The sequence below is a fragment of the Hydra viridissima genome, unplaced genomic scaffold (assembly GCF_058129835.1).
Source record: "Hydra viridissima isolate aposymbiotic clone 2 unplaced genomic scaffold, HvirCarnegie_v1 scaffold_1, whole genome shotgun sequence".
NCBI classification, from domain to species: domain Eukaryota; kingdom Metazoa; phylum Cnidaria; class Hydrozoa; order Anthoathecata; family Hydridae; genus Hydra; species Hydra viridissima.
The window spans coordinates 8,499,707-8,520,932 of record NW_028324300.1 but is presented as its reverse complement, the minus strand read 5'-3'; the positions used below and the strand labels follow the sequence as shown (position 1 = coordinate 8,520,932).

Sequence of the window (21,226 nt, the reverse complement as noted above, 5' to 3'; positions counted from 1 at the left end):
ATTGATATATAAACATGTATTTCAATCATTTATTTTAAAAAAGAATATTTTTCAAAAACATGTAAACACTTTTGTCGCATACTGTATATAAATATTTTAAAATTTTTACGCACATACCTACACATTCATATTCCAAAATGATTAAAGTGCATTTTGACAATCCAAAAAATCTTTTAAGTGTTAAATGAGTTTTTATATTGTCCAATGGCTTCTCTATGCCTTGAGTTTCGGAAAAACTTACAAAGAAATGAAAATTTTTAATTGTTTTTATAAATTTAACTTTTGTTTAAATTAGAACTAACTTTTTAAAAATATATTACTTATTTTCGGTTCCGGTTTCGGTTTGGATTTATCAATGATATATTATATATGCCAGATGTCTAACTTGCGGGATTTTATTGGACGAAAAGTGAAGCCGCTTTTTTTGTTTACAAATTGAATCCGCCATTTGTAATAAGGGCAAAAGCTATATCCGACGTGCGAAATACAAGTTAAAAATGCATGTTTTTGCCTGAATTAGAAATGGCTTCCACGGCTTCACTTTTCGGATCGAAGTTAGACATCTAGTATATATAATATATCATTGGGATTTATTTTCAGTCCCGGTTCCGGTTAGGAATATTTAGAATCTATTACCGGTTTGGTTCCGGTTCCGGCAAAATTTCTGTTCCGGTCGATCACTACTGGATAGATAAGAAAATATACTCAGTGTAAATCTGAAAAAAAAAAAAAAAAAAAAAAAAAAGAAAAAAAAAAAAATCTTTATCATTTATCTATGCTGATCTAAAACGTAAAACCAACTTTCACTATGAAGAATATTATACTAAAACACGCGCGAATCAAGCAATACGGTCAATTATAATTTACATAATGGTCTTATATATGCATTGGTTTATGCATCACCCGTTTATCCGGAATATTAGACCAACACAGCACCAAAAAAATGCTCCAAAATTATTAATTTTACCGCCATATTTGTTAGAGTTCCCTCTAAGACGCACACCCTTACAATAGCTTTTATCTTACCGCGGACTCGTAATATAACCAGCAAGTTGCAACAGGGCGTTTTCTGTATGTTTTGTAATAGCCATAAAATATATGAAGTCAAACTTTAAAGATTTTGAAATTGTAGATACTAAAAATTAAAACTCGATGTTCAAAAGAGGTAAATATTTCCTGGACAATTGTTGACTTCAAAGATGATTTTATCCGTTTTAAATGACTAAAAGAACTTTCTCCAATGCAGTTACCATCTTCTGCAAGTAACTGACCAAATCTTTTATTTAAAATATTTGTTACCAAATATGACTTTCTTTAAAGTCGATTTTGGAGTTTCACAGTTACACTAACACAAGTCAATAGCTTTTTCTCTTTACAAACTTTTAACCACAAAAAATCATCATAAAAAATCATCGTTTGGAAAAGAAAGTCTTGCCAGTGGCGGATTAAGACTTTTCGGGGCCCGGGGCTATCTAAAAGTAGGAGGCCCCGTTCCACTAACAACGACAAAAATGAGTAAAACTAAGACTTTCTTGAAAACGCTATCACGGATATTTATTTATATACAAATTTTATATTTATTTTATTGAACTAAGTTGAGTGATTTTTTTCTGCTTTTCTTCCCCGCAAAATCTGCAATCACATCGCTGAAATCCAAAGTTTCTAATAATTTTGACTCAAAAGTTAATCTTGCTATATTACTTAAACGACTATGGACCATTGTTGATCGGTGCATGTTCTTAACTCTTTTAAGAGTAGAGAATGATCTCTCAGCCTCGCAATTTGTTATGGGAATAGTTAGAAACAAGCGATATGCTATATAAACATTTGGAAATACATCAATGATATCGGTTTCAACAATCCAACTTAAAACATGCAGAGGAATCAATGTGTTTTCAGTCTCAGATTTATCTTTTTTATGCGAAAAAAAAACCAGGAGGCTGCAACTTTAATAATGTTACAAATTGTTCTATTTCAAATATGAAACTATCTTCTAAATCATTTGAGTATTTCAATTTTTCGTCTACAATTTTTTTCGCGCTAATTTGCAATTCCATGGTACTAATAGTTAACAGCTTTGATAGAAATCCAAATAACTTATTTACTTGGTTGTAACCATCACTTCTTATAGTTAATTGTGTCACAGGTTTGTCAATAATGACAAAAAATGTATTCACTCGAAACCTGTCAGATACGCTTAAAGAATCAACTTGGTTTTCTCCGTAGCTCAATTTTTTAGTTACCTTTCTTTTGTTCTTATCCGAATAGTCTTTTTCAATAAACGAGCTAAGTTTTTTTTGTAGAAGTAGTTGCGCTCCTTCGTTGTCAAAGACCGAAAAAAAATATATAATGCAGCGTTTTTGTTGACAGTTATTTTATTTTTGTGCTTTTGTTTTCAAACAATTTAGTAAATTTAACTTTGGCTCTTTTAAGTTAGTAAAAGATTTAATTTTCAGAGTTAATAAAAAATTATTTACTTTGAATCGGGGCCCCTAAAATTGTGGGGCCCGGGGCTATAGCCCCCCTAGCCGCCCCTTGATCCGCCACTGAGTCTTGCTTATTTAACTTCACTTCATTTTTGTATCTTTAAGTGCTAAGTGTATACCAAGTTATTTCATTTAACAAGATTCATTTAAAAATGTTTTTTGGCAATGAGACTGATTTTCTTATTGATATTTTTATTAAAAATATCAATAAGAAAAATATCAATAATCCTTTTTGATTTACCTATTTTGCAATAACGTATTACAGAATGTGTTGCTCAATTTAGAAAAGTAACAAAAAAAAATTGTGTATTTATACACATTATAGAAAGATAGCTCTTAAAAAAAAAACAAAACAATAAAAGAAGTATAAACAAAGGACAAGCGAGTAAAATTTAAAAAAACTTAATTTTATATTAGTTTAGCTAAAAGGGTTTTATTTTATTATTTTATGAATTTATTTATATCAAGTAAAAGTTTTAAAATATTTCGAGAGTTTTTCGTATTAATTTTTTTTCTTCTGAAGTTTTTATTACTTTTCATCTGCTGAATTACACTTAGTTTACAAAATTCATTAAAAAATGTGTTAATGCTAAAGACTATGAATTAAAAATATCATGTCTTTGCTTCTATTTCTCTCTCCACCTTTGCGTATCTGTAATTTGTTTCAACGATACACTCTAAAAAAAAATCCGTTAAAATATCAACGGAGTTACTCCGTTGACAGCAAATCCTTAAACTCCATTAAACTCCGTTAAGTTTACGGATTAAATTGTAACAAAATAAGGGAATAAAACAACGGATAACACCGTTAGCTATTAAATAACAGAATAACTTTGTAGTAGGAGAGAATTGCGAGTTGACCCGGACAAAAATAGTATAAAGCTGAAACTTTGCACAGAGGAAGTAGACAGTCTGTGGGTGAGCGTAAAAAAAAGCCCCGTTAATTGTGCTACGGGAACATCCCTTTTGGGGCAAATTGGGGCAAAAAATAGGCTAATTTTGATAACACCAAAATATCATTAATTATATATCGTTGAATTGAGAATTTTACGCTGATCAATATTTATATAAGAACTATGACTTGAAAGCAATTACTTTTTAAGTTATTTACGTTTAAAAAGTGTAAAAGTGTTAAATTTGAATGCCGCGCAAAACTTCATTCGATTTTTTGATTAAAAAGAAAATTTTTACTGCGAAAAACTTAATCATTTCTTTTATTTTCATAAAAAAGTTTTCAATGAAACATTTTGTATGAATGGATAATTTAGTTTTACTCCGAAAAAAGGTTGTGTCTTATTATATTGAAACTATTATATGGAAAAGTAAAACTTACAAGTTAAACGTTACGTGTAGTAAAAGTTTTTACATTTGAAAAAAAAAAAAATGGATCTTGTACATGTACTATATTACTATCAATCATAAAGGAATTTTTAGTTGCAGAGAGAACTTGTAACTGGTACTTGCATCTTCAAACAATCTCAAAAATGCTAAACTTATTTGCCGCATCAGGGCATTCAAACTATGCCAAGTGCTCCAGGTTATATTTGCAAGAAATGCAATACCTTTCAGAAACGAATCCATGGTTACATCAACAATTTTTAGATGGTCGTCACGCAGTCCGCCGGTATGAAAGGTATTGGGCTGGCCTATCTTCTGATCTTGTAATAGAGCAGACCCTGATGCGGTCTTTAAAATGCAATGGTGGTTTAACTAGAGGTAGAGGATTTGATGAAAATGTACGCAACCTATGGACAATTAGCATCTGTTATTCTGCAAGTGTTCATGAAGCAATGCATAAATTATCTGGATTTGACATCGGAGTTACGGAAAGCAATAAAGAAATGGGTATTAAAAGATTAGTATGTGATTATGAACATTGTGAGTTGTTTTATGACTGGTTTTCTGTAAGAAATCCATTCAATACTGTCGATAGAAATCTAAATTCATTATCTACGGGTCTTGTATCAGTTAATGGTGAAGATCTTGTCAATTGTGACGAGGCTGAGAACATAGGTGTTCGTCTACAAACATTTCTCAACGGCCTTAAGTTCAATGAAGCAAAGTTTAAAAAGAAGAATACATTTTTTTCTTTAGATTTTTTGACCAATAGCATAAAACTAGACAAACAAACTGATTGTTGTGTCAATCCAACACTCCTTTTTAATAGACTTGCAGCAATTGCAGAAAGAGAGGATGACGTTGAACTATATTTTGATTATGAGCTTACTCATCTCCCACACCCATTATTTAAAAATAACCTAATGCTGAAAGCAAACATATCATCTTTGCGCAAATTGATTCTTCCTGACGACAAAATTAAACCAAGTACAAATGTCAGTTTGTGTAAATATGTCCTTGATGGAGGTTCCTTACTCCACAGAGTTCTTTGGAACAAAGGTATGAGGTTTGTAGAAATTGTTGAGACCTACATCATCTATATAAGACAAAATTATGCCACCACTTATACTATATTTGATGGTTATGATAAGAAATCTTCAATTAAATCTAATGAACTCATCAGAAGAAAATGCAAAGGTTCTTCCCAAAATCTTGTTATAAGAGAAAATAATCAGGTTCCGTACTCACAAGGTTTTTTTCTATCGAATTCACACAACAAGGCACAATTAATTTTACTTTTGTCAGATTACCTTAAACGAGATGGATATGAAGTATATATTTGCAAAGGGGATGCTGACACGAAAATTGTCTCTAAATCGTTGGAAGTTGCAAAGGAAATTTCACCATGCATTGTTGCTGCTGATGATACTGATATAGCAGTTATGCTAATGTATCGTTGGAAAGATGAATTAAATGAGATTTTTTTTTATCAAGAAAGAAAGAAAAAACTCTGGAGTATAAAAGACGCTCAATCTCGAGTAATGTATTTTAAAGAACATCTGTTATTTGTTCACGCATGGTCAGGATATGACTCGACATCTTTAATACTGGGAAAAGGAAAACCTAGTTTTTTAAAATTACTGCAAAAATCCAATAATATACAATCAGTATCTGAAATTATTTCGGATTACTGGGCAACCAAAAAAGAAGTTGGAGAATCTGCAGTAAGGGCTTTCATTGAACTTTTTGGTGGAAATGCAGAAACTTCATTAAGGAAAATGCGGTTGTTATTTGAAAGTTTAGTTATAATTTTGTGGATTTAAGTCACTCATTTAGATTTAGAAAGTGTCATATTTTCATAGTATTTTTCTTAGGTATTTAAAATATAAACAAATGGTTTGTGAAGGAATTATTAAGGCAGAAAAGTTACCACCCACAGACCGTGCTGCTTATTTTCATGGTCTTAGAGTTAACCTGCAAGTTGTTGAATGGAAAATGCTAGATGAATCTTTCAACTTGGATCCTAAAGAATGGGGATGGAAGTTAGATAATGGTTGCCTTCTTCCAATACCAACAGACAAAGATGTGGCACCACCCAATATATTAAAAGTGATTTGCTGCGATTGTAAAACTTCGTCAAGAAATATGTGCGGAACTAATGTGTGTTCTTGCAGGAAAAACGGATTAAAATGCATGTCTGCATGCGGTGGCTGTCATGGGCAAGACTGCAGTAAATATAAAAATAAAACGGTAAATTTTATTTTTTAAATATCCACATAATCTTCTTTAAATATATATTTTTTTTTTTTGGAAAACAAATATTTTACATTTTTAGGATTTTGAAATTGAAGAAGATTCAAGTGATGAAATTGAAAACGAGAGAAATTTACTTGATGATTTGTTTTGAGAAAAGTAAGATATCGGGCATCTAATTTTAAAGAAATTTGCATTCAAGTCTTAAAGTTATTTTAAAAGAATATATTATTTTTTAATTTTTTCCCATTTAAAATTGCGCACAGACAAAAGTTATATTATGTTTTGAAAACAAAAAATAAACATTTTAACGATTTTACATTTTTCAAACGTAAATAACTTAAAAAATGTTTTTTTTCAAGTAATAGTTCTTATATAAATATTGATCAGCATAAAATTTTCGATCCAACGATATAAAGTTTATGATATTTTGATGCTGTCAAAATTGCCCCTTTTTTGTACCCCAAATTGCCCCAAAAGGGATGTTCCCGTAGCGCAATCAACGGGGCTTTTTTTTACGCTCATCCAGACGCTGTCTACTTTCTCTCTGCAAAATTTCAGCTTTATACCATTTTTGTCCGGGTTCGACCCTATTTTTCGCTAATTCTCTCCTACTATTGTTAAGTTAACGGTGTTCAGGCCTCTAAAAGAGTTCAGAATATTAATTTGTTTGAACACTTAATATTTTTTTGAAGCTTAAAACGTGTATTATAATGTGTGTTTAAGGTTAGTTATTTTCATTATTAATATCATTTTTTCATTAAGTTAAAATTTAAGTTACATTACTTAATTGCACAATTTAATGTTTTATACATTTACAGAATGTCTGTGCTAATCAAAGTATGGTCTTCTGATCGAATTATTAAGAAGTTAGTTGCCATCAACAGTAGTGAAGATTTTGCTGCTAAAGGTGACAATGCTATAAAAGCATTTTAAAACAAATATGCAATGTTTTAAATGCTCAAATTATTTTGCAGATTTATTAGATCTTTTTTACCATTTTCGAAATTTTCATGGCTTAGCCACGAGAGGATCTGAATTACGCTGTATGTTTAATAACTGTCCAAGAGTATTCCTTAGCTTTAGTAAGTTAAAAAAGCATTTTGAGCACCATCATTTTGTTGTGCCAGATCAAACTTTAGGCTTCAACAATAATGGAAGTTGCAGTAACAACTTACCAAGTGAGTCACAGGAAGATGCATTTGATATAAATTTTCCAAGTGACCCACATGAAGATTGTAATAATGCCACAATTGTTAACTCTAGTTCTGTAACAAGAGACAATATTGAAGTATCTGTTATGAAGTTTGTATCAGAAAGAACTTCAAAACCAAACATCACTTTAGCAAATTCGCAGCTTATTATGGAAAATGTGTCTGGCCTACTAAATGACATTGCTGTTTATGCTTCAAAGATAGTAGAAACTCTAGCAATTAAGTTGAAAGTAGCTCCAACTAATGAATTTGTTTTTGATGCGATAAATGATGTCAATAGTATGTTTAGTATTTTCAATAAAACTGACACTATATATAAAAGAAACAAATGGCTAAAAGAATGTGGGTACTATATTGAGGCAACAGAAATATCACTAGGTATACGTGAAGAGCAACAATACTCTATGGCATTGCAATCAATGCATTCTGTTTTAGTAGAGGACAAATGGTATATTGTGCCTATTGATATCCTACTTGTCAAGATATTGGAACAAGCTTCATCAAGGGTAACTTTCCCACAGTGCACACCAAGTTCACTCCCAAAGAAAGTACAAGATTTTGTTGATACACATACTTTTCATCATCATTCCTTCAACGACACCAAAAAAAATTTTTGCTACACTTTTTTATTGATGCGTTTGAAGTAACAAATGTGCTTGGGAGCCATACACGTGTACATAAACTTGAAGCTTTATACATGATGATACGCAATATTGCTCCTGAGTATCAGTCTAAGACTGATAGCATTTTCTTAGTTGGTTTATGGTATGCACTAGATGCACACACAGATAAATACTCATACTATCCAATCCTTCATAGTGTTGTATCTTTATTGCAACAATTGGAAAGTGAACAGGGTGTTGTTGTCAAAGTTAATGGAGTGGAAGAAATTATTCATGCTGTTTTGATTTTATTTTCTGCTGATAATTTAGGAGCACACACTTTGTTTGGCTTAATGGAAAGCTTTAATGCAAAATACTTTTGCCGATTTTGCAAGTGTACACATTGTGAAGTTCAAACCTCATTCAAGGCAGAAACCTTTGATAAGAGGACTCGAGCAGAATACGATATGTGTGTATCAGAAAGTAGAAGCAATAACTACAATGCTTCAGAATCTGGCATTAAGCATGGTTGTCCTTTCAATTGTTTGTCACAGTTTCACTGCATAGACCAGAGTGCAGTTGACTGCATGGATGATGTATTAGAAGGTGTTGTACCTTTAGAAATATGCCTTGTTTTGCAATTGTTGATAGATAAAAAATATTTTCTACTTGCAGATGTCAACAATGCAATCAATAACTATAACTATTCATTGGGTGATAAAAACAGTAAACCCCCAGAAGTTAACTTAAAAAATATTTGCATTCAAGCTGCTGAATCATGGTGTTTGATAAGAAATCTGCCTTTAATGATTGGAAACCTAATTCCAGAAAGTGATGCTCATTGGAGACTTTTACTGATGTTACTTGATTGCATGGATGCAATATTTGCTCCAACTATAACTGTTGGCCTCATTCGTCAGCTCGAGTTTAATTTGGAGGAACATCATGCCCAATTTAAAACCATATATCCAGAAAAGAGACTTATTCCAAAACACCATTTTATGCTACATTATCCAGAATTTATGGTAAAGTATGGGCCTTTAAGCAGATACTGGTGTATGCGTTTTGAGGCAAAACATCGATTTGCTAAAGAACTTACTTCTGTTGTTCGCAATTTCAAAAACATTTGCAAAACTATTATGCATCGTAGTCAACTCAAATTAGCAAACACATTGTTTAGTGGGTCTTTGTATACAGAATATGTACAAATTGGCATATGTGATACAGTAATGGTAGGCAATTTACAATCAGCAGTATCAAATAGTTTGCGCACAGTTTTAAATGTGGACAATTGTGATGAAATATATGTTGCTCATTCAGTTAGGTTTGGCTGTTATGAAATCAAACCGGATTGTGTTTTGTGTCATGACATTGTGGAAAGTCATCCTCAATATGGAGAGCTAAAGTGCATTGTTTCTCTAGCAAAATAAATATACTTTGTATTGTATCCATTTGAAACATTGCATTTTCATGAACATTTTCATTCTTTTGAAGTTAAAAAATCTAGCAATTCAAATAAACTGCTTGTTTTACATACAAATCAGCTCAAGGACTATCATCCATATAATGTCATATGTATTGCTGGAGAAGATAGCACATATGGACACTTTGTAAATCTGAGATACAAAATTTTTTAGAATAAAAATTTAAATTAGAAGTATCGATTTTTTTTTCATTTAAGCATTACAAACTGAAAAATATATAAATTTTAATAATTATTAAATATGTATAATTGTTTAATTGTATATGAAGTTGGTACTGTGTATTCATATATATTCACTTTAGCTAGTCTGCATTTTTGTCGTGTATATAAAAAAATTAATGACTCTGTATTGTTTTTTCAGTGCGTTGCAAGTTTGGTTTGACATCAGATAAAGTTGTATGCTTTGTCTATGAAAATGATGGCACAGAGGTTGATGAAGTTGATTTTGAAATAATAAAGCATTTAGCAGAATCAAACACAATTCTCATTCTCCTCATAGATGGTCAGCAGTGGACCAATGCTAATTTGGTAAATTAATTTAAATTACAACTAAAGACGGCTATTCAGTAGCTGTTTTTAGTTGTAATATATATGAATTTACCAAATACTGTTTACTGTACAAACACATTAGTAATGTGTAAATTGTTTATTAAATCTGTTTTTTATCATAAATTCTATGTAATATTTTGAAGTTGGCATTTATTTGTGTGTTTTAACTTTATCAACTGTTTTTATATATTAATTTTTTTTTTTTAATACAGCCAATATCAAATTCACCATTAGTGTTGCCTTCGTTGCAGCCAAATCAAAGTACTTTACTTTCCAGTATTACGTTTTCAGAATCTAGTGTTCCTGTTAACAACAGCCATCTAATGAAAACTGCAAATGAGGCGTTTGTTTCAGCTAATTCGATTAAAGCCTTTCTTGCACAGCACCCTGTAATTAGAATACTTAAATGATTTTTACTTGCTTTTATATAGCTGCAATTTACTTGATTTTTAAGTTATAATTTTTGAAGTTATAACTTTACTTTACTTGCTTTTTTAGCAATAATAGTTTTCAAGATTTTGTGAACAGTAATCTTTTTATGAACAACAATATCATATATTACTTTATAGAGTACTTGTCAATATACTGAAGAGGTTGATTCTGGTAAAGTTTCAATCTCTACTAGACAGCACATCATTCGAACTGTTGTGCACAAAATGATGAGTGTTTATGGAAATTATCCTGATCGGTATCAAAAGATTTCGGTGGCAGCAGTGCTAAGTGAGGCACTTGTACTTCCAGCATGTATTTTTTATGATTCTACTAATCATCATGGCTTCCTGGAGAGAGGATTGGAAAATGCTAGAAGAAAGTTACCTGGTGTTTGTTAAAATTATTTAAGTTAATTGATTATAAATTTTACTATAGATGCGTACCAACTTTTTTTTATATTATCAACTTGCATTGTATTTCCCTTGTTGTGTGTGATTGCGTTGTAATTTCTCCATTGTATATCCTTATTGCAAATAATTCATTTTAGCAACTAAAAGTTTATTTGATTTATTGTCTTATTTTTGTCATACAAGTGGCTACATTTAATAACTTTATTTTCTTTTGTATACTAGGATCACAAAAAAAAGTTTGTTTGGTCTCGTAAAAGGGGGCACAACTTAACTCGTTGCAATACAACTCAACTGGCAGATCCTGAACTTGCAGAACTGTCTCAACCAGCAGGTTCTTCAGTAGAACTTCTAAATCCTGAAGGTTGCCCCCGTGGATTCATGTCTTGCACATTATGTTTAGGTTATCTAATTTATCATTTCTGTAAAGTTGTTGTAAAAACCTGTATTTTGGTATAAAAAACATGTTGTAAAGACCTGTATTTTACTAATATAGGTCTTTCAAAATTATTCATACAGAGTTTTTTATAAACTTGTTTATAATTTTAATATCTATATTGTTGCTCTGTGTTTTTTTTTATTTAAATTAATTTTAGGAATGAGCAACCTCGATGAAATTGAAAAGCATGATTCATTATCTTCTACTCGTGTAGAAGAAAATAAGGCTTCTACAAAGTCAACGTTTTGTTTTCGACAAAGTTGGGTTCATTCATCAGATCAACCTTCATTATCCCGACTGATGCTTAAATTTCCGAAATTCAGGATTATCCCAGAGCTGGTATTTTGTAATCAATATTATCTATTATGTGACTCCTTTTATCAGATATCAATCTTTAGTGTATAATATTCATACTTTTTTTTTTTTAAAATGATTACTAAATAATTGTAAAGATTAATACAATTAAATTGATAAGATTAATAAATTTAGGCATTGTATTTATTAGTAGCATGTTTATTTGTAGATTGATATGGAATTTCATTTAAAATATTCTGACTGCATGGTTGATATCCTCAAAACCTTTAATCAGACTGTTTCAGACCCAATAATAAAATATGCTTTAATGTCAAATAGTGTTTACATCAAAGATGTGGCTGTAATGGCTTCTAAAAAACATTATGGTTTGCATTATTTTTATTAAAGATATTTTTTTTTTTGTTCAAAGAATATTTTGCATGGAATTAACTTTTAGATATGTTTGGCACTTTGACGTTTTCTTTATATTTATATATTTGTTTCAGACTGGAAAGCTTATTATGTATGCAAGCTTCTATGCTCACTTCTGCGACAAGGGGGTAAACTGAAACGTTCTGCTCCAGAAGTAGCCATGGAAATCATTCGGATATGCAGTGTAAAAAATATTTTTTTAGTTGATTTACATTGCACGTAAATTTAAAATTCAAAAAAGCAAAAAATTATAATTTATTAATGTATAAATAAAATTTATAATAATATTGTAACGGATATAACAATTAGTTTCATTGCAAATTTAGACTGAGCATGGATTACAAAATGTTGCAGAAAAGTTGGAGTCCCCTTATCCGGTGATATTATTACAGGGGGTCGAGGGAGAAAAAATTCTCTCCATAAAGATTGCAGCTGAAAAAACTTTGCTTGAAGCAGGCACATCTATCGTCGAAGGCATCGATCGTTTATTCAAGTTTTTTTGGTGCTTTAACATCGAATACCACCCGTCAACAATCATGTTTTGGCAGTTTCTGCAAGATATTTATGGGCTGCAGTATGGTTCAATGTCTAATGGAGTGGTTGAGCTGCGATCAACACTCGCTAAATATGTTTAATTTTAACTTAAATGTGTCTTTTACCATAATATACATGAAGATTTAAAATTTTGTGTTATTTTTTATTTATTTCTACAAAAGGTTTTATTGCTGTTGATGCCATCTAAAACCCTAGCAATTAATTAACCATCTAAACACCGTATAAAATATCTAGAACTGTTTTATTTCAGCAATTTCTCAAGATAAACAAAATAGTTTTTCATATATTACGGATTATTTTGTTACTTCAACGAATTATCCGTTAAACTTACGGATTAACTTGTTACTTTTGAGTAACGGATTGAATCCGTTAAATAATTACTCCGTTAAATTAACGGAGAACTCCGTTAGTGCTATATTGAGGGAGTAGTCCGTAATATACTCCGTTATTTTTAACGGGTTTTTTTTTAGATTGTACAGATTTTGTGTAAGAACTAGGATTTATGAATTAGCATATTTCCCCTCGAATTTAGAAAAAAAACAAAAAAAAAAACAAAAACACATCACTGTAAACAACTCACATTTAGTGCATCCACTTCTTTCCTAAGCAGAATCGTCTCTTCTTTCAAACTGCTCACCTTAAAAATAGTGCATCATATCCCGCATCATACCCCGCATCACAATTTCTTCTCGTAAAAACTTTAAAACACGTGCGAAAGAAAAGAAGTTAATAAAATCAAATGAACCGTTTTTAACAACTGATAAAACAATTACATTTCTTTGAATTAAAAGAACTTCTTCCTCGCCTCTTCTTAGCTCACTTGTCATTACTTCAATTTCATCTCTTGAAAGCAATCCTTCAATGGAAAGCGAAACTGATGAAAGTAAATTTTTTCAACAATCTTTTGTTTAATGAAATTTTCTCCCGAAAATTTAAAATCTTCAATAGTCAGACTTTAACTAGTAGTCCCAATATTCGTGGCAACGGATTGAGACTTTTGACAATTTTTGATTGAGACATGATTTTTGATTGAGATTTTTGACAATTTTAAGGCGCAAAACTGTGAAGGCTTTAAAACTGTCAAAAAAATGAACGCGCTCTGAAGAAAAACGTAATATGATTATTAAAAATCATAATATGAATATTATGATGAATATCATAATGAATAAAAAATTTGACAAAGTATTTTATGAGCTCCTCTTTCCTCTGAACTTTTTTTTTCATTCAAAAATTTAAATGTCAAGAAACTAGGATAAGGCTGGGAAACTATCAACTACTTTGTATGTAGACATTTGTGCTTCCTTTCCATCGTGAAAAAACAAATGAAACAGAAGCAGTTTTAAAAGAATGTTTGCTCTTATATCAAATAGTTGTTTTATTGGTTATGCATTCAAAAATGGTTTAAAACATTCGTACATAGCTTACCTTTACCGTAAAAATAAAGAGAAGTTAGACTTAAAGAAGCCAACTTGAATTGCTGAAAACACTCACCAAACCTTTTGCTTTCTGCAATCTGGTCATGGAGGCTAACAAACTCTTTATGAAATTTATTGTCGTCAAAGTGATAACGCATGCTTTCGTTTAAAGAGAACATCTTCTCTTTGTACATCTGAAATTCGCTGGCAGATTTGCGCTGAGCCCATGTGGTTTCTAAAAGTTTATTGTGTAGACCTTGTTTCTGCTTAAGTAAAGAGACAATATCTTTTTGCAGTTCTGTGCAATTTTTTTTCATGATCAAGGAGCTGTCCTGAAATTCGGTATATAATGTAATATTTTTACACTATAATAAGATATTAAACTAGCATGTAAAGGATATTACAGTATATACTTACATTTTAACAGTGTACTAGTATATGTATTTTGTATGGTTTATACGGCGATATTTTTTTTATGTTACCTGTATCAAATACAACTTTCGATTTAAGGATTTTAAATCTTCTTCTGTTTTTTCGTAAACTTTCAAAGCTAAATGAATAATATGCTAGTAATCAGGTATCAGCTGCAACATAAATTTTTTTTCTGAAAGGCTGCTAGAGACTACTAATACTATACTAATACTGACAGATGCTTCTTGAACTACTGAATGCTACAGCTAATACAGCTGCTTTTTCTTCAACAGTATGAACATTAGGGTACAGTGAGACTTATATGTTTTTGAAAAAAATAAATTTCAAGCTTAAGAAAAGGTGTATTCCTATGTAAAATTAAATTTCAAGGTAGGTTTGTTATGGACCATTTTTTGATCAGAAAACGTCTTGATACCCAAATTTTCATATTTACAGATTATTAAAATGAAAAAAACTTAAATTATTATAAAATAAACAAAATCCGTTTTTATGTAATAAACTCGCCTAATAAGCGCAGCGCCAAATTAATTTTAAAAGATATTTTTACTTGGCTCTCCGCTGTATAAAAGCTTTATACAAGATCGAAGTTTGTTACTATTTTATTCATTATTAGTTATTTAATCGAGATATTCATAAATGTCGAAAGTTAAGACTAGATCATCCACCACTGCAATTTCAGGTTTTATTGGACCTGGAAAAGATTTTATTCCTAGTGAGCTGCCTACAAACAGAGCAGTTATTCAAAAAGGGATTTTACTAAAAGAACAAAAAAGCATGACATGCAATCTACACCATAACAAATATTCTAACAAAGATCTTGCTAGCGATCTGATTCCATTTGTTCTTGCTCAATGGAGAAAAGCAAATGTTAAGTTTCAACAGCCAGTTATTATTGGTGAGAAATCACTTTATTATAGAATTAAAACCCTTTGGGAGAAAGTAGAAAACGTTGCATGGGGAAGAACTAAGGCAAAAGTAAAAGAAGAACTTATATTGAAGTTAGATAAGCTAATGGACCTCATAACATGTCCTCATAAGATTCTTCTGTGTGAACATGATATGTCTGGGTGTTCTTCCCCCCAATATTGTAAAAGTAAAGCACATATAAATTGCACCTGTATTTTTTCTAAAAAAATTCCAACTATGGAGTTCAGGTGGTTATACAGTCAAAGAAATAAGACAGGTGAAAAGTCTGACATGCAAATGGGACATGCTGATAAGATTGAGACAACAAAACTTAGAAAAAAATATAAGAGAAAAATCAGTGACGAAAAAGCTTATAAGAAAAAAATGAAAAAAGTACAAGATGATCAAGCATCGTTTGAGGTAAATATAATTTCATAATAGTAAATATTTTCTTTGTTTATATAGCAAATTACACACACACACACACACACACACACACACACACACACACACACACACACACACACACACACACACACACACACACACACACACACACACACACACACACACACACACACACACACACACACACACACACACACACACACACACACACACACACACACACACACACACACACACACACACACACACACACACACACACACACACACACACACACACACACACACACACACACACACACACACACACACACACACACACACACACACACACACACACACACACACACACACACACACACACACACACACACACACACACACACACACACACACACACAAAACAAAAATAATATTTGTAAAAGTTTAGTTTTAGGTCACAGAAAAACAAGATATAGAATTATATGAAGAATATCAAAAAAATATTTCTCCTGATATTTCTCTCAATGACAACTATAATCCAGTTAATGGTAACTTTACTTTAAAACAAGACAATAAAATTAAATTGTTGGTTGAAAGGCTTCTAAAGGATAAATTAGGTGTCTATGCTTTCCTTGTAACACGGTTTTTAGAAAAGAAGTCAAGAAAAAACACTATGTCAAGAAAAAACACAGCAATGGCTAGTATAAGGTAATCATATAGATTATTATTTTGTTGAGCAGCAAAAGTTCGGATGATGAATTAATAAAAATAAATATAAACTAGTTTTATTTTATAGGTTTGGGATTTCACCTGCCGCAACTGCAGCAATTGCTACAAGTTATCTGCAAGATTTAATTGATGCAGGATTTCTCACCCCTGAATACTCTTACCTTGTTTGTGATCCTTCTAAGTTGACGAGAGCAAGAAAAAAAATCATGGTAGTAGCAAAGAATAATGACAATTTTAATCTTCCAAAAGCAGATAATATTGGCATTTACTTTGATGGAAGAAAGATTCAACAAGAGCGATGATAAATGATTCAAATGGACAACTACATCCTATTATTATCAAAGAGCAACACATTACTGTGACTATAGAACCTGGTGGTCGATATCTTGGTCATTTTACTCCAAATGCACATATTCATTCAGATAAGCCAGCTAAAAAGATTACTGAAGGTGTTTATAATTTGCTGCAACAATATAATCTTACTGAATCATGTTTAGTACTTGGAGCTGATAGTACTTCAATTAACACTGGCTGGAAAGGTGGTGCTATAACACATCTTGAAAAGATGTTAGGTCACAAATGCCACTGGGCCATATGCATGCTTCATTCAAATGAGTTCTTTTTGCGTTACCTAATAGAAGGAATTGATGGACTTACATCATGTAGTACTGGCTTTGTAGGTCCTGTGGGAAAATGTCTTGCTGATGTTAATAAAATGGAGTACAATCCTCAATTTAACGCTCTTCCAGAGGGAGAGAGCTTTGTTGACATTCCAGAAACAATACTAAAAAATATGTCAACAGATCAAAAACAAACCTACAAGTTATGTAAAGCAGTTAAGATCGGTGTATTGCCACCTAATCTTAGAGAAATTCAATGTGGCCCCTTAAGTCATGCCAGATGGCTCACTACTGGCATGAGAATAGTCTTTATGTGGACAAGGAAACATGTCTTAACTGATCAGAATTTGAAAAATCTTGAGTTACTTGTATTATTTTGTTTACAATTTTACTTTAAACTTTTTTTTGACATTAAAGTTAAAGACAGACTTGAAGATGCTTCCAATCACATTCTGTCTCAATTGAGAATTCTTAGAAATCAACCTGTTATAGTAAGAGAAATTGTGACTCCGTACATCCAGTTAGGCGCTTGGTATGCGAACCATGAAAGTTTATGAATCTCTTTATTATCTAGTAATAATGCAGAAGACCGCAAATTTGCAGTTGACCGAATTTTGGAACAAAGGGGTAATAACATCCTTGGAGACATGCGAATCAGACCAAGAAAAATACCTAAACTGAACTTTGAAGCAACTACTCTTCAAGAGCTAGTCAAATGGGAAAATGGTGTAGTACAAGAACCTGTTTTTACTTGTTCGCTCACTAAAGATAAGTTGGTATTGCTAAGATTGACACCTCTAATAACTCCTTCTGCTAAAATTCATACTCAAAGTACCGAGCGTGCTGTAAAACAAGTGACAGTAGCATCCATGTCAGTAGTTGGACCAGATGCAAGAGATGGATATATTAGAGCTAGAGCTTAACATAGAGAGTTGCTACCTGCTTTTAAAACAAAGAAAAAAATTTTAATAAATTTTCAATGTCAATAGATTTGAAAGATATGTTGTTTTATTTATTGTTTTTTTTAATAGTGTTATAGTAGTGTTATCAAAATATTATTTGAGTAAGATGGGATAGACCTCCTATTTTTTGGGGAAACCGCATCACTGGCACCACCTTTATTTCTAATGAAACAAAAAAAACAACTGTTATAAGCCAATTTGTTAATCATTGAAACCTCATTGAAAATTGAAGACCCTCTCCCCTGAAATGTCCAGAATCTGCATTGCTGGTAAGATTCATGCAAGATAATGACTTTGAAACAAGTATCAAAAAAGCTTGCAATTGGTCTAGAAACATTATTTGCATTTAATATTTCATCGCAATGAAAAAGAAGGACATGTAAAACATAATAAAGGACTAATGTGACAAATAAGATTTTACTAAATTTTGCAATTTCTAAAAGTGAAAATTTGGGTATCAAAACTTTTTCCGATCAAATATTTTTTTTAAGGAAACCCAATTTAAAATTTGATTTTACATAAGAATACACCTTTTCTTAAGCTTTTAGAAGAAAAAATTCTCGCTGTACCCTAATGAACATACCTTCTTTACAAATTATAATTTTGAGTCAGGCATTTAATCTTTACTCACATAGAGATGTACCCTTAGTAGATAAAAAGCAGATGGAAAGTTAAATTCGTAAAAAAAAAAAAATCTTCAATAGAAAAATTTCCTCACCAGTTTCCAACTCCAACTAAAAATGCAGAAGAAAAAAAAGGAAATAAAAGAAAATGCAGAAGAAAAAAAAGGAAATAAAACGTGTAAAAAAAACAAACAAAAAACAAACAAAAAAAAGATGAAAAAAATGAGTTCTTTTTAAAGAAGAAAAAACTCCAAAGAGTAAAGGCCTGTTACCTGAAGACAGTTAAGTAAATCCTGTTTGTTAGACAGTTGGTTAGTTTGATATTTTTGAGCTTCCACAACCTCACCTGTATGCAACACTTTTTTTTTATTCATAAAAAAAATATTCAAGGTTTGCAAGGTATAAAAATGACAAACGATAAAAATGAAGGAAGAATCATTATTATCACTATTGCTGACATTCGCCTTATAAAGAAACTCATTTCTTTGCGAGTAAGTATAGAAAGTGTCGAAAGCAAAATAAGCATTTCATTACGGAGTCAGAAAAAGAAATCTTAAAAAACTTAAAGAGGAAGCCGTGTTAACAGCCACCAAAACAAATAAGAAAAAAAAAAGCTCAACCTGTTAGGAAAACTAGCGAGTTATCAATTGGAACGTCATCACACTCAGGACTAATTGCAATCTGTTGGATACCTAATCTTGCTGGTGTAGGGGGAGCAAACCACTCACTAACTTCTTCCATACTGTTTAAGCAATCACTTAAAAAATTGTCAAACTATATTTTTTATAAATTACCAAAGTAATGCTAAAATACTAAATCTAGGCTACGTTTTTTTTTAATGTTAGAAAACTCTTAAGCCACAACTTATTCCACTTTTCCTGGTGGGTAACACCCACCAGGAAAAGTGGAATGAGAAAATGTAATTTTATTTATATCAGCAAAGTTAATAAGAACAAATCAAAAATACTAAACAAGCTTGTAAAAGTTACAAATACTAAATAAGCTTGACAAGATTAAGAAAGTTTTTGTTAAAATCTTCAGTAAATAAAAAAAAAAGAAAAGAAATAGAAAGAAAAGGTAAAAATAAAGATAAAAAATAAATGTGATAAGTTTTTTACTCTCAAAAACCTTTTCACAAAAAACATTTAAAATAAAGTATCATATAAATTTATTGATAAAGTATTACATAAATTTATTGATATACTTTGATAGGTAAAATTTACATATTTATTGTAATATAAAAAATCTGACAAGCATTTATTTTGACTCTTTAAATGAAAATCTGTTTTATCAAATCATCTTTTAATTACTTGATACCTTTAGAAGAAAGAGAAAACATATTAAAAAAGTCTAAAGGCTCTAAAGAAGTTAGAAATCAGAGGACATGTATCGCCTCATATTTATTTCCCAAGCTTTGTTCTTTTCTCTGTGATTTTCACTGTTTCTAGTTAAATGATTTCCTTGAATTGTCTTATTATCAAGAATATCATGATCTTTAAAAGGTTCAAAATGAAATTGCTTTTTAGAGTCATTTTTTACAAGACCAAGACCATGTCTGTTTTGTTTGATAACTGATTTCACTGGATTTTTACGACCAGAACCATCTGGACCAAGACCACCGCTAGAATTCCAACCACTTCGTAACATCATTTGAAAACCAATATTATGGTTTGGAATACCATAAATATCACTAACAACTTTATTTTTATCATTAAATATATGAATCACTGAAGATTCATGTTGCAGACGCTCACTAAGAAGAAAGCTTGAGTCACATAAATTGCATTTTAAAAAAGGGTCGCTGGTAATGTCATTTTTTAAACCAGTGTCACATATAGTTTCACTTTTACGATTAATGCGGTATTTATTTTCGAGGTCTGATAAATAAACATAAACTTCAAAATGGTTTTTTAGTTCACAAATTGAAAATACATTCATCCCAGAATTATCTGACACATTTTTATATTCACATCCTTCCTTCACTAAGTACTTAACTACATTTAAATGTCCTTCTGCTGCTGCGCACATCAGTGCATTCCACCCAAATTCATCTCGACCATTTAAGATTGCAAAAAAATCTGTTAATTCTCTAATATTTTCAACGCATTTAATGACATTTGTTTTATTCCCACTCGATGAGGCTCTAAGCAAATCATTCACTAGTTTTCTCACAGTAACAGGATCGGTAAACAAAGAATGATTGTCAGTACTACTACTTATTTCCTCATTTATTTCTTCTTTGACTTTAACTTTGGTTAATCTTTTATTCACACTATTAATAGTTTCAGAAATTTTGCGTTTAAATTTTTTTCTTGAATCCTCTTTAACAAGATTTTCATAAAATTCTTTAATCTCATTTCCAGTTATATTCTCATTATAAGGGTTTTGTGGGCAAATAGAAGGTGGTGTTGTTTCATTCACCAATTTTGCAGTTACAAAACTGGATTGATACTCTTGCAGAACAGAGTCTCGATCTTTAACAACACTTGTTTTTTTATGTTTAGTCAACATTTTCTAAACAAATAAAATAGATGTAAAAGAAAAAAAAAAAAAAAAAAAAAACACTTAATAAAGTCTTACATAACATAATTATACACATTATATATGGCATATGCATAATGTGTACTGGATAGTATGTATTGTGTAAATTTCACAAGTGACTAGTT

At 31.0% G+C, this 21,226-nt stretch overlaps 3 protein-coding genes and 2 pseudogenes across 8 annotated transcripts in view; 3 read left to right on the top strand and 2 right to left on the bottom strand.

The window, feature by feature from the left end:
* The window catches only part of LOC145187800 (uncharacterized), a 29,472-nt gene extending 10,108 nt beyond the window's left edge, over positions 1–19,364 (bottom strand). The window contains exons 1-8 of one of the 5 annotated variants that reach the window (XM_090084974.1): positions 19,181–19,364; positions 18,833–18,906; positions 18,656–18,671; positions 14,382–14,449; positions 13,976–14,231; positions 13,258–13,358; positions 13,065–13,121; positions 2,993–3,163 (exon numbers count right to left, since the gene is read on the bottom strand). In XM_090084974.1, the coding sequence (XP_089941100.1) occupies positions 3,113–3,163; positions 13,065–13,121; positions 13,258–13,358; positions 13,976–14,231; positions 14,382–14,449; positions 18,656–18,671; positions 18,833–18,906; positions 19,181–19,301 (744 nt within the window). In that variant the 5' untranslated portion in view covers positions 19,302–19,364 and the 3' untranslated portion in view covers positions 2,993–3,112. Of the gene's footprint in view, positions 1–2,992; positions 3,164–11,792; positions 12,551–13,064; positions 13,122–13,216; positions 13,584–13,975; positions 14,232–14,381; positions 14,450–18,655; positions 18,672–18,832; positions 18,907–19,180 lie in introns of those variants that run through there. The other 4 variants (XM_090084982.1, XM_090084960.1, XM_090084968.1 and 1 more) reach the window with 4 other exon arrangements.
* On the top strand, positions 3,910–6,305 carry LOC149893216 (uncharacterized). The gene is made up of 3 exons (XM_090085021.1): positions 3,910–5,607; positions 5,699–6,074; positions 6,160–6,305. The coding sequence occupies exons 1-3, from the start codon at positions 3,971–3,973 to the stop codon at positions 6,229–6,231; spliced, it is 2,085 nt and encodes a 694-aa protein (XP_089941147.1). The 5' UTR covers positions 3,910–3,970; the 3' UTR covers positions 6,232–6,305.
* LOC145196777 (uncharacterized) lies at positions 6,695–12,087 on the top strand (annotated as a pseudogene). Its single transcript, XR_016451757.1, has 9 exons — positions 6,695–6,803; positions 6,899–6,996; positions 9,738–9,904; positions 10,138–10,314; positions 10,495–10,746; positions 10,990–11,167; positions 11,361–11,542; positions 11,727–11,883; positions 12,004–12,087. The product of XR_016451757.1 is annotated as an uncharacterized LOC145196777 (transcript).
* Positions 14,867–17,358, top strand: LOC149893215 (uncharacterized; annotated as a pseudogene).
* On the bottom strand, positions 19,327–21,113 carry LOC145188123 (G patch domain and ankyrin repeat-containing protein 1 homolog). Its single transcript, XM_080064691.2, has one exon. It carries the CDS (start codon positions 21,069–21,071, stop codon positions 19,929–19,931), a length of 1,143 nt encoding a protein of 380 aa, XP_079920817.2. The 5' UTR covers positions 21,072–21,113; the 3' UTR covers positions 19,327–19,928.
* Positions 21,114–21,226: the final 113 nt, after the last annotated feature.